The sequence below is a fragment of the Glycine soja genome, chromosome 14 (assembly GCF_004193775.1).
Source record: "Glycine soja cultivar W05 chromosome 14, ASM419377v2, whole genome shotgun sequence".
Lineage (NCBI taxonomy): Eukaryota > Viridiplantae > Streptophyta > Magnoliopsida > Fabales > Fabaceae > Glycine > Glycine soja.
In genome coordinates this window covers 11,716,098-11,729,289 of record NC_041015.1, presented here as the reverse complement: position 1 = coordinate 11,729,289, position 13,192 = coordinate 11,716,098, and the positions used below count along the sequence as shown (strand labels likewise).

Below are 13,192 nucleotides of genomic sequence, written 5' to 3'. Positions count from 1 at the left end.
ATTAATGAACTAACAACTCACTATTTATTAATAATAATAAAAACTCAAAATGTAATAGCCGCCCCCATACCCCTTTCTGTAACTTTTATATGAAAAACCAATTAGTAGTTCTTAACATTAACTTTGAAACTTGAAAGGGCAGTGCAATTGTCAAACACTAATTAAATGACTACCCCTTTAAGCCGTTGCATGCAATCCATTTTCCAAATGATTACTTCTCTGTTTTGTAACATTTTCCATGAGCGATGGAAGTGGTTGTGGGTTAGATTAATTGGTTCACCCTTTCTCTTTGACCTTCCCAACCTTTATCACTTTTTCCCACTTTTTTAAAATTAAAATTTTCATTCAATACATGGATTCCATATATCTAAACCCTCGTGAAAGTCCTTGGCCGTGTTGACTTGCACCCATTTGATGGCTTTATTACAATTCTATGAACACAAATTCATTCATCCAAAGTAAAATAATAATATAGGAATAAATAAATTATGTAAGAGAAATCCCTTAACTTCTAAATTCTAGAAGCTGTCCTTGATGATCATATAAAGAATTTTAAAGGAGAGTTTCATTGTCGTCTTGCTATTGTGTGATCATGACATCCTAACAACAATAACGTAGATGAACCTTACCTACCAAATATTGGGACATATCAATTAAACTATAAAATACTACTCTATATCCACATAGCACTTTTCTATTGTTATAACAAGGCATGTGTCTGCAATATAACCCATCGAACGATTAAAGAAAACCCGTTGACGTGTGCAACAACAAATTAGACAATGGAATTGTTGGTTTGGCACTAATGGAATTTTGTTACACCTCTTTCATTTTCCGATCTTCCCGGCGAATGTACATCAATTGCTAAACACAAAAAATAAGTGGACGGCAAGGGATGCAAGATAGATAGATAGAGATGCATTCATATTAGTGTAACATTGAAGTCAATAATAGGTAGGCAAGTTACTTGACCTATAATTAATTGAAGATATATATCACAAATATTGTAGTTATAAAATTAAAAAGTCGTTAAAAATGAAACAAAATAACATAGAAACCAATTATGCACATCGTGTGGTATAGTTATAGCATGATTAGCATCCACATTCAAGAGTTCTAGAAGTCAAGGAATCTCCCCACAATTTTTCTTCTAAGGTAGTAGGTGAAAATATGTACTTATAAATTTCATTAGCTTACACTTATTTTTTTCCAGCGGCATCAATCATTCACAATTTTATGTCGTCTTTCTCATATTTTAGAATCAGAAGTAGTAGCTTGTGAAAGAAAATTATATACATACACAACAAGGTTATTGCAATTGCACATATGAACCAAATGAGTACTAAAAGGAACACATGGAAGTCTGTGATCTTGATCCTAAGTTGTTACAAGGTTAAGTGTTCCTTGGAGGAATCAGAGAAACAGGTCTTAAAACAAGGTTCTTTCCAGAGGCTATGCCTATCTGATGTGAGCAATTCAAGCTCCACTCAGGCCATTGAAGATATTTCAATTTCATTCGCTGGCTCAAAGCTCTATGCATTCACACTTGAGGAGCTAAGGGAAGCAACAAACAGTTTCTCATGGAGTAACATGCTAGGTGAAGGAGGGTTTGGACCTGTTTACAAGGGTTTTCTTGATGACAAACTTAGGTCTGGTTTGAAGGCTCAGACTATAGCTGTGAAAAGGTTGGACTTGGATGGCTTGCAAGGTCACAGGGAGTGGCTGGTTAGTTTGCTTTTCAAGTGCCCTTTTTAACTTTTTTCATGATTAGTCCTCCCACAGAAACCCCATTTATTTGGTTGTCACATCAATTTAAGATACCGACATATTTCTTTTGTTGACAAAATACTACTACACTATTGAATAAATACCTTACAAGAATTAATTGAACAGCAACATCTCAGGAAAAACTGTTGTTTTGAACATATTTTCTTTTCTAGGCAGAGATTATATTTCTTGGACAACTAAGGCATCCGCATCTTGTCAAGTTAATTGGGTACTGTTATGAGGATGAACATAGGCTTTTGATGTATGAATACATGCCAAGAGGCAGCTTGGAGAATCAACTATTCAGAAGTATGTCTCTTTTCTCTCTTCTACTTATCCTCCTTTAATTTTCTCATTCTTTCCTCAAAAGGGTAGGACTGTACATGAAGTTCATAAGGTCATTTGTTGCTGTATCTCTGATTATATCAATAGTAACTCACCCAAAGTCAAACATGATTACAAGATCAAGCTGAATAATGATTATCAAATGATTTAGATTTTTGGATGTTCTGTTCCATATGGTCAAGCACACCTAATTGTTTCAAACCTCTATGTTTTCTTTGGATACTGATGAGTGATTACAAATTGACAATCCATCATATTAATGCAAAAAATTTGGAGTCTTACCATAAACCAAGGTTTAATAACAGCTTCTTTTGTTCTAATACGAACAGAATACTCTGCCGCCATGCCATGGTCAACTAGGATGAAAATTGCATTAGGAGCTGCCAAGGGTCTGACCTTCCTACACGAAGCAGATAAGCCTGTAATATATCGCGATTTCAAAGCTTCAAACATTTTACTAGACTCAGTATGTTCTTTGATCTCTTCTGAAGAGTCGTGTTATATCTCTTGCATCATTTTCCTTGGGGTCATATCAAGAAATTAACTTACTCTTAATTTTTGTCATTTCCAAATCTAGGATTTCACAGCTAAACTCTCTGATTTTGGGCTAGCTAAGGATGGCCCTGAAGGGGAAGACACACACGTAACAACACGCATAATGGGAACACAAGGTTATGCTGCTCCTGAGTACATCATGACAGGTATATGCACTACCATACAAAATGTTTACCAAGTTTCTAGCATGAATTGGCACATAAAAAGTAAAGGGGGAAGGGATACTATTTCATTTCTTAATCCTAAAAGCATGTTACAAGCCTCAATAAAAACTTATGCAGTGCAAATTGAACTTGTGCCTTTCACATTACTAGAAATTAAACTTCCCTTTATTTTGTCACTTTATTTAGTGCATGTTTCGAAACTCCTCAGAAATCAAAGAATCACGTCAATTCAGCCCAAAAACGTGAAAGTTACAACTATTAGCTTCTGGTTAAAGATAGAAAATCACATCCACATCGTGCAACCAAACGCACTATAATTTCTTATGTCCAAAATGGTAGAAAGTTATATTTGATGAAGCTAACCAATTACTCATTGTCTGTTTAATAGGTCACCTTACAACCAAGAGTGATGTGTATAGCTATGGAGTGGTGCTGTTGGAATTGCTTACAGGAAGACGAGTAGTGGATAAATCTCAGTCAAATGGAAGGAAGAGCTTGGTGGAATGGGCAAGGCCTTTGTTGAGAGATCAGAAAAAGGTGTACAGCATCATAGATCGTAGACTAGAAGGGCAATTTCCCATGAAAGGAGCCATGAAAGTTGCTATGTTGGCTTTTAAATGCTTGAGTCATCACCCAAATGCAAGGCCCTCTATGAGTGATGTGGTGAAGGTATTGGAGCCACTTCAGGACTATGATGATGTTTTCATTGGACCATTTGTGTATGTTGCCGTAAGTGAAAATGGTGACAAACATAAAATATAGAAGCAACACTCCCCAGCAACGTAGATAATATATATATATATATATATCAGATAGCAAAAGGTTAAAAAAAAAATGTGGTGTTATTTTATAAGGTACGGCATGGCTTGGTGGTCTTCTGTCTTCACAATCATGGAAGGGGATTCAAGTAGTTCTATGATCACATCTGAACTGAGGCCAGAAATAGAGAGATCAGCTGCAGCAAAATGATGTTTAGGGTGGAAGAAGGTCTATCACATTGGAACATATGGTGTTAGAAGTGGTATTGAGTTTTCTATAGTTGGATGATATACACAACAATGTACAAGCACTAGAGACTCTAGTTCAGAATACACAAACTAAAATTTAATCACATGTAATGTATTTGGAAAAATTATAGTTGGGCTGTGTTTGGACATGATTTTGGATTTCAAGTTAGTTTAGAGAAAGTGGAAAAAATTAACCATTGAATCAGTAAACTGTAATCTGCACATATTAATATATTATTAGTATGATTCTTGAAGCTAATATCGTCATTGCTATTAAAGGGTATGGTCAATTAATTTTAGTGCCCTCAAATTGTTACGTGTGTTTTGAAATGAACTAGGTATAATCCTGAGGAAATGACTCCTTATGTCCTTGAGACATTGAGGCTACTGTTCTAGTTCTAACATGTACTGAATTGGCGAAGAAGTAACTACCTTAAGGCCTCAAAATTATTATTGTTCCTAATCTTTATATAACATTTTTTTTAATCCGTAACAATAAAAATAATATAAAAAAATTTACACTACTCATACATTTTGTTCAATCATTGAGTTAGACCCCTTTAGTATATGACACATAGTTGAGTGTTATTAATTTTTTTCTCAAAAAATTGAAAAAACTTTAATATATGTCACATAGATATTAGTCGGGACCATAAACAAGTAGTGATCTTAAACTACATAATAATTTCTCCTCTCTATCAAATTACCTTATAAGATCAAATAATTTCATTAATTATTCAAACTAGTTGACATGTTTCTAAAGTGGTTAACTAAACACACTATATAGGTCATCGCATCCTCATAGGCTAGTTGAGATATCCCATCACTTGCAACCTTAACTTATCTAATTATTTGTTCTTACATTAACATATTCAATCAACTAGTTTTTAAGCATTTAATTTTTCAACTCCTATGATACAAGTTTCAATTAACTTATCAGTTAGTTTTGTCAAACGCACCTTACAAGTGTAATTTAATCCTATATATATAAGAGGTTTGGCTAACAAAAAAAAAATCATATCTAAGAGGTAATATCTTTATAAAAGTGTTTAAGTATCATATTTCTCGTATCACCATGTGCCGCATCACACCATGTAGGATCTCGAGAGAAAATCAAGATCAACATTGATCCTAGGTAAAGATGAAGGAATTAAGGGTTCTTAGCATTTGATTAGAAGAGTGTATATGATGCAAGGAGTAATTCTCAATGGTACAATTTAAATGGATGATTTAAAATTAAATTAAGTAATTTTTTTTGTCATGACTATACATACATAAAGAAAAGGAGTTTTCTTAACTAGTAGTTTAAGGGTAAAAGTTAAGAAATTAATAAATAATTTATTATTAAAAATTATGCTAAAATGCATTAAAAATTGCACTGGAGTATTCATAATGTTTTTTATAAAAAAAAAGTTAAGAAATAGTAATTATTAGTATTCTCCTCGAGAAAGGAATATATATAAATATATATATATATAACATCATCTTATATGAGATTAAAAATATTAAATAATGACATGATATTATATGGAGGGTTAATTAAGATTTAATCACACACACACAAGCACAGATACTTAGATTTTGAGGGCTAGGGGCCTCCTAGAGGAAGAAGATGAGGAAAAGGATTGTATTATTTCTCTGCTGTCCTTCGTTACATGATAAGTTTCTATATATAAGCATCACACAAGTTGTTTGCCAAAACGAAAACGAAAACGAAAACAAAATGGAAACATTGAATAACAGAAATTGGATATTCCATAGACAAGCAACAGACAACATATTTTCCCTAACCACTAACATTTTACCAGCTCAGTAGCTCTAATGGAATTTGTTAAATGAAATCCACCTAGTGATTTGCGCCTGCAGCACGTGACTAGTGCAATACTTCATTCTTATCAATATCTCACAGGGATCTGAAGAGAAAACGATTCTCGTTTGTTAGTTGTCTTTTTTATGTATGATCACTTGTACCATAACTGGGATGCAATCATTCACAAAACAACTGCAATGGACAAGCCACTATCACTCATAGTATGCAAGTGATATTAATAAATGCCAAGCTTTGTATCACTCGAACCTAAAAATTTATCATAACAGCATGTTTTATATCCTTTATTGCTCCTAAAGTATCTCAGCACTTGAAGAAAAATGTGACAAAATAAAATAAATATCACAATTATGACATTTAGAAGAAAAAAATTAAAAATGGATATACCTGAGAAAAGTAGCCAGCAAGATGGTGTATTAATATTTTTATTATGAAAATATCATTACTATAAAATATAAATATTATTTTGATACCACTTGTTATTACATTGTTGTTACAATTCTACTCTATTATAATAAAAAGAATAAAAATATACCTTTTCATATCTAGTAACACACTTATTTTAATTAGCCTTTAAAATTTAAGACTTAAATATCTTAATTTATTAAATATTAGTCCTTTTAATGTTTTTTATAAGATTATATAATAAAATGATTTTGATAAGATAATTTTGTAAAGTAAAACAATATTTTTATAATTTTATGAGTTAGATAAATTCATTTTTTTATTTCTCTTTCTTTTGATATTATTAAACTAAGATAAATTTTACATATAAAAAATTATATTACTTTTAAATTATTATTTTTTAATAACAAAAACATATGCATTTAACATTCACACTCCTTCAACATATTTGCAAAACCAAGTATAGAGTTTTTTTTTTTTTTACTGCAACCAAGTATAGAGTTGGGTAATTGTTTTGGTGGTAAAATATCATACACATCCCAATACCACAATCTTAGCTTCCTTTTTTTCTTCTGAATTGTCTGGGCAAAGACGCTAACAAATTAATTAATACCCAAATGGGCCGGGAGTTAATTACGTCAACATCTTCCAGGAAGGATTTAACAGCTAAAACAGAAAGAGAATTATAAAAACAAACATAATAAGATAAAAATAAATCAAATTTGGCAAAAGAATATGCATCATAAAAGCATTGTTGGAATTGATCTTCCACTTTCGAAATCTCGAACATAAGCTCTCAGAACTGGCTCCTAGAATAACAATCATCATCCAAGAGTTTAACAACATCAAGGCTATCAGACTCCACTATCAATTTCATTATTCTTGAATCCAAAGCCATATTCATGCGGTATAGAATGGGCCAAAGCTCAGCTTCCACGATAGAACAATGATCAAGCCTTTTAGAAAAGGTTTGAATAAACTTCCCTTCATTGTTAAAAAGGGCAACCCCACAAAAAGCGAAGGAAAAAACACCAAGAGAATTAAGTGTATTTAGAAGAATGTTGACAAAATTGATTTTGAATGGAATTAATTTTATAAAATTGATTTGATTAAAATTGATTTTGAAGTAATGTGATTTATGTTTGGATGTTTTATTATAAAATTAAGTTAAGAGTGAAATTTAATATAAAATCTGGGATGCAATGCAAAAGAGTTACTCTAAGTTATATCAATTCATAGTCAGTTATGAACCTATAATCAATTCATAATTTTTTTCAAATGTGAAATTAAATATATAAAAATGTATTTAAAATCAATTTTGGATTCAATAAATTCCCCAACACCAAATCAAATACTAACTTTTGAAAAACCCTCATATGGGCACTTCCAAAATCCCCAAATCAATATCAAAGGAAGAAATGGGATTCTCAGGATGTAAGATATTTTGAATATCCTTGCCTCTGATCATATCACAAACTAAAGCCCGAATATTAGCAACTACAATAGTTGTGGAAGTCCACTTATTGCGAAATATGAACTCATTCTTCCTCAATCTATGTGATCTAAACCCAAACCTATAACTAGCATCATCAACAACCTTATTACTTCGAATATTCTTTTCTTTCATTCTCTCTTACGAAACCAATCTTGCATGCTATAATTATGGGATCAACCTAATACCATGATTAACCTCTCCTAAACGAATGGCTAAGAGAAGCCATAGACTATAAGGAGCTCATGAGCTACAAAGCATTTTCGCAGTCCGTGCAGATCTTGTAGGTCATAAGCTCCTCGAACTAAGTATAACAAATTTTAAATTTTTCCTGTGGATGACTAAGATACCATTCACAACATCTTCCAAAAAAGATTATAATTGTTAGAGAAAAACATGTTCGTTAAATATGTGTGATCAACCTTGGTCACATAGGTATTGCTCATTTGACTCTTGAGTTCACACCAAACTTTAGAATATTCACCAAGTGTGTTCTCGAGAGTAAACACAACTAAAAAATAATAACAAAAAACTACTTTTTCTTTTTAAAATTTGAGTTAAAGGTGTTTCCAATTTTTGAAATCTACTCCTATATTAGTATAATAGTACATTACATTCTCCTCTTCTAAGGTATACAAGTATTAAGTGCCCTCTTATCTTATGTTGAAATATATAGTTTAGTACATTAATTTAAATTAAGAGAAAATAACCTATGCCAACATTGTAAGTAAACTATTAAAAAACATTGAGTAAACTATACTCATTTTTCTTGAGAAATGAAAGTATTCCACTATCAACTCCTTGTTTTAAAATGTATTTTTTACAATGCTATAGTGCAAAGTATCTATCAACTTTATCAATAATGAATCATCATTGAAGAATCAGAATAATTGTCTTTAGTAAAATTTTCTCTTCCAAGCACTTTTTTTTTTACTTTCACAAAGACTCAAATCTAAGTTCTTACTAAAATGATGTGAATCCAACTTCAATTAGGTCAATTTACTGGAATTCTTCAATAATTTTAATGAGAAAATAGATGATGGATTAAATAAAATATTTTATATTGTCATCTAATTACAAATTTACATATATATTAAGTTTATTTTCTTTTGTAAAAAAAGTTTATTATTTTTATAATAACTACATTCAAAGTTATATTTACCATATTTTTAATTAATTAACAATGAACATGCATAAAAATGAACCAATCTCAGACTTATCAAGGTGATCCTTGTGGCGTCTACCCTGACTTATCATCCCTCTCTGGCGTCAACCCAAAACTCTGTGACCTGTATCAAGTGATCCGCTCCTAGTAAGGATCACATCATCTGATATCAGAGCTTCAGCTCTTGTTACAGGTTCTATCCCATCCAATTTTTATTTTTTTCCTTTGTCATTTGTGTCTCAATTTCGTGTTTGCATCTTGTTTCATTCTTGTTTACATCTTGTTTCGTTCTTGTTTGCGTCTTTGTTGAGTTCTTGTTTGCATCTTGTTGCATTCTTGTTTGCGTTTTTGTTTGTGTTCTTGTTTTCATTCTTATTCTTGTTCTTGTTCTTGTTTCTTTCATATTCTGTGTCAAAAAATTATGTTTGAATTCTGTTACAAATTTTGTTTAGGGACAATTTGGCTTACTAGAAGAATTTTGGGGATTTAGGGTTTTAGTAGGCCATTGAATTTCTCATATTTGTTTGTTTGACTATTGAACGAATTGCCCAACTGCCTATTGAATTTTGACTAGTGGAATTGATTGAATGAAAAATAGTCTATTATCCTAGACGAATTTTGAAAAAGAAAGCAAAAACGAAAAAGCTGCAGAAAGTTTGAAAGAAAAAGTGGGTGTTTGAATCTTTGAACACGAATTTGAGGCTGTTAGTTTGTTATCCTAGTTTGTTATCCAATCTGTTAGTTTGTTATCCAATTTGTTATTCCATAATTAAGTTGTCTTTCTTGTTCTATTACCTTTGTGCGTCCAATTTGATTCATCCAGGAACTTAAGAGGGAGTGAGTGGTAAAAGGCAAGAGTGAATAAAAATCATACAAAAGCATATATTGAGAGCATCAAACACGAGTGAACTACCATCAAAGAGAGAAACACGCGAGTAAAGTGTGGTGAGGTCCTATAATCTTTGTTTAAATTACTGCAGAATTGTTTGTTCCTTAATCATGGCAGGAGCTGGTGACGGTGGTGGTGAATATCATCAATTGGACGGATCTCGACACTTATTACTGGACGTGATGACTACACAAATGCAATGTTTGTTGAACTGTAACTATGAAGAGCTCTACAGACGAATAGAAGGACTAGAGCACCAAATGTATCCAAATGCTGGGAGACCTTATGGTGGGAATAGAAGGGCCAATGATGGACCAAATCGAATGGAGGGGCAGAACAGAATTGAAGGAGTAAAACTTAATGTACCCTCTTTCAAAGGCAGGAATGATCCAAATGCCTACCTTGACTGGGAGATGAAGATTCAGCATGTATTTTCCTGCAATGATTATACTGAAGAGCAGAAGGTGAAGTTAGCAACAACTAAATTCTCAGACTACGCCCTTGTTTGGTGGAATAAAAATCAAAGAGAGATGATAAGAGAGGAAGGGCAGGAGATAGATACATCGATTGAGATGAGAAGGGTTATGCGAAAGAGGTATGTTCCAACTAGCTACAACAAAACCATGCGACAGAAACTCCAGAGGCTGTCCCAGGGAAGTTTGATTGTGGAGGAGTACTACAAGGAGATGGAGATGGCACTAGTGAGGGCCAACATTAAAGAGGAAACTGAGGACACAATGACTCATTTTTTGAGTGACCTAAATCTAGACATTAGAGATGTTGTTGAATTACATGAATACATGGAATTGGATGACTTGCTACATAAGACAGTCCGGGTTGAACAACAACTGAAGAGTAAAATTGCAGCAAGAAGGAATCCATCCAACAATTTCAACCAGAACTAGACCGACAGATCCAAGAAGGAGGGAGGCAACTCGTCCAGTCTACATGGAAAGTCAGTAGTGTACAGTGCTGAAACCAAGCATAATTTTGCCTCATCATCCAACACTAGTACTAGAAACATAAAATGCTTCAAATGTTTAGGCAGAGGACATATTGCTTCTGACTGTCCACAAGGAGAACCATGATCATGAAGGCAGATGGAGAAATCACCAGTGAATCTGAAATCAATGAAGAAGAAGTGGAAGAAGGGCTTGAAGAGGAAGTCATGCATGGTGATATGCTAATGGTGATAAGACTCTTGGGAAGTCAGATGCAACCACTGAATGACACCCAAAGAGAAAATATTTTCCACACTAGATGTACAATTAATGGTAAGCTTTGCTCTTTAATTGTTGATGGAGGAAGTTGTACCAATGTTGCAAGTTTCAGGTTAGTGTCCAAACTGAATTTGGATACTAAGCCCCATCCTAGGCCATACAGACTACAGTGGCTTAGTGAAGATGGAGAGGTAAAAGTGACTCAACAGGTTGAGGTGTGTCTCACCATTGGAAGATACAATGATAAGGTGTTGTGTGATGTGTTTCCAATAGAGGCGACTCATATATTGCTAGGAAGACCATGGCAATATGACACCAAAGCAGTGCATGATGGCTTCACCAACAAGATTTCTTTCCAACACCACGATCAAAAGATTATTCTTAAACCTCTATCCCCTAGAGAAGTGTGTAATGACCAAATCAGAATGAGAGAAAAGAGAGAATAAGAAAAAGGAAAGAGTAAGGAACCAAAGAGGAATAGGAAAAAGAAGAGTGATTCATCTAAGAGAAAGAGTGATACATGAGAGAAAGAGTGATACACATTAGAGAAAATTTAATTGTTTAGCAAAGACGAGTGAAGTGAGAAAAGTGTTACTTGCTCGTGAGCCACTCTATCTACTGTATTGCAAAGACAATAAAACTTCTACTGATAATTCTAATGTGTTAACTTTTCTATTTTTCCTAGTGTTGAACCCTTATTGCAGGAATTTAAAGATGTTTTTCCCAAGGAGATTCCTCATGGACTGCCAGCTTCAAGAGGCATGGGACATCAAATTGACCTCCTCCCAGGAGCTTCATTGCCTAATAGGCCAGCTTATAAAAGCAATCCCCAAGAGACTCGACATAAGGATGTGCATGCTAAAGTTGAGTATGTGAAAATATTGCATGACCAAGTGAATGCGCAAATTGCAAAGGAGGATGCCAGCTCTGCCGAGCAAGCCAACAAGAACAGGAAGGAAGTGGTACTTGAACCCGATGATGATTCTGAACATTTGAGAGCAAATGCTTGAGAATGATGAGAATCCTAAAACTGCCCAAATACAGGGACCTATGACCAGGTGTAGGACTAAATAGTCAGTGGATACCCTCTAACAAATAGTATCAGGCATACTTAACAAGGCCTAAGTGGAGAAGGATGAAGGCCCAACGGTAAAGGCACTACTAAGAATTTTAATTGTTGCCGAAAGCCCAGACTAATTTGAAGGCCCATGCCAAATATGTTTTTTTTTTATTTTTATTTTTTAGTTGTCATTTTGGCCCAAACTAATTAGAAGACTCATGTCATTATTTTCTATTTTCGTTTTAATTTTAAATTTAATAAAATAGGTGTCTTTCCAGCTGCTTCTCAAATACACTATATGTATTGAACTCGTTTTCAATAGAAGGAACTTTTGACATTTGATGAAATTTTGTGAGAACTTCTCTCTGGCTTCCTGGCTAAACCAATTTTAGACATATCAAGGTAATCCTTGTGGCATCTACCCTGTGGCGTTTACCTTGACTTATCTTTCCTCTTTGAAAGTGGCGTCAACCCAAAACTCTATAACCTGTGCCAAGCGATCCGCTCCTAGTAAGGATCACATCAACCACCATCATTGTCATTACCATAACTAACTGTCACCACCAACATCGTTACCACTACCACCATCATCACTAACACTACCATCGTCATCGGTATTGCTACCACCATCACCGTCATTATCGCCACCACAACCATCACCACCACCACTTGGTGCCACCACAATTACTGCTGTCATCACCACCACCATCCACCCACCCTCATCCTCACTGCTACCATCATTCCCACCAACATTATTATCACACCAACATTGTTATCACCACCACCACCATCATTAATGTTATTGCCACTGCATTGTCATTGTCACCACCACCACCACTGCCAACAATGTCACCTCTGTCACTACCATTACAACTATGATCAATGTCATAGTAACTATCACCACCATTTATGCTACCACCACCACCATGGCCACTGACATCATCGAGATTGCTATCATCACCACCCATGTCACTCACATTGTCATTACAACCACCACTAATATCTCTAGTGCCGTTCGGCTGACATCACCACCTCACCATTGTGATTACCATCACACAAAAGTATTCTTAAATTAATTTTAATATAATATGAAACTTTCAAAATAAATTTATATAAAATTAATCATATCTTAAAAATTGATTTAATTTTTTTAAACTAAAACTAAAAATTAATTGTTATTTTTTAAAATTTCAAAACTCAAAACTAAAAATAACTCCAAATAAAGCCTAAATTATTAACCATAAATTCATAGTCTGATTAAAATTTTAATTTATTTTTCACAAAAATGAAATTTC

At 33.7% G+C, this 13,192-nt stretch overlaps 1 protein-coding gene across 1 annotated transcript; it reads left to right on the top strand.

Moving 5' to 3' along the window:
* The first annotated feature begins 1,035 nt into the window (after window positions 1-1,035).
* Window positions 1,036-3,990, top strand: LOC114384169 (serine/threonine-protein kinase RIPK-like). The gene is made up of 6 exons (XM_028343829.1): window positions 1,036-1,155; window positions 1,260-1,725; window positions 1,941-2,076; window positions 2,442-2,578; window positions 2,690-2,813; window positions 3,220-3,990. Exons 2-6 carry the CDS (start codon window positions 1,327-1,329, stop codon window positions 3,591-3,593), a joined length of 1,170 nt encoding a protein of 389 aa, XP_028199630.1. The 5' UTR covers window positions 1,036-1,155; window positions 1,260-1,326; the 3' UTR covers window positions 3,594-3,990.
* The last annotated feature ends 9,202 nt before the right edge of the window (window positions 3,991-13,192 follow it).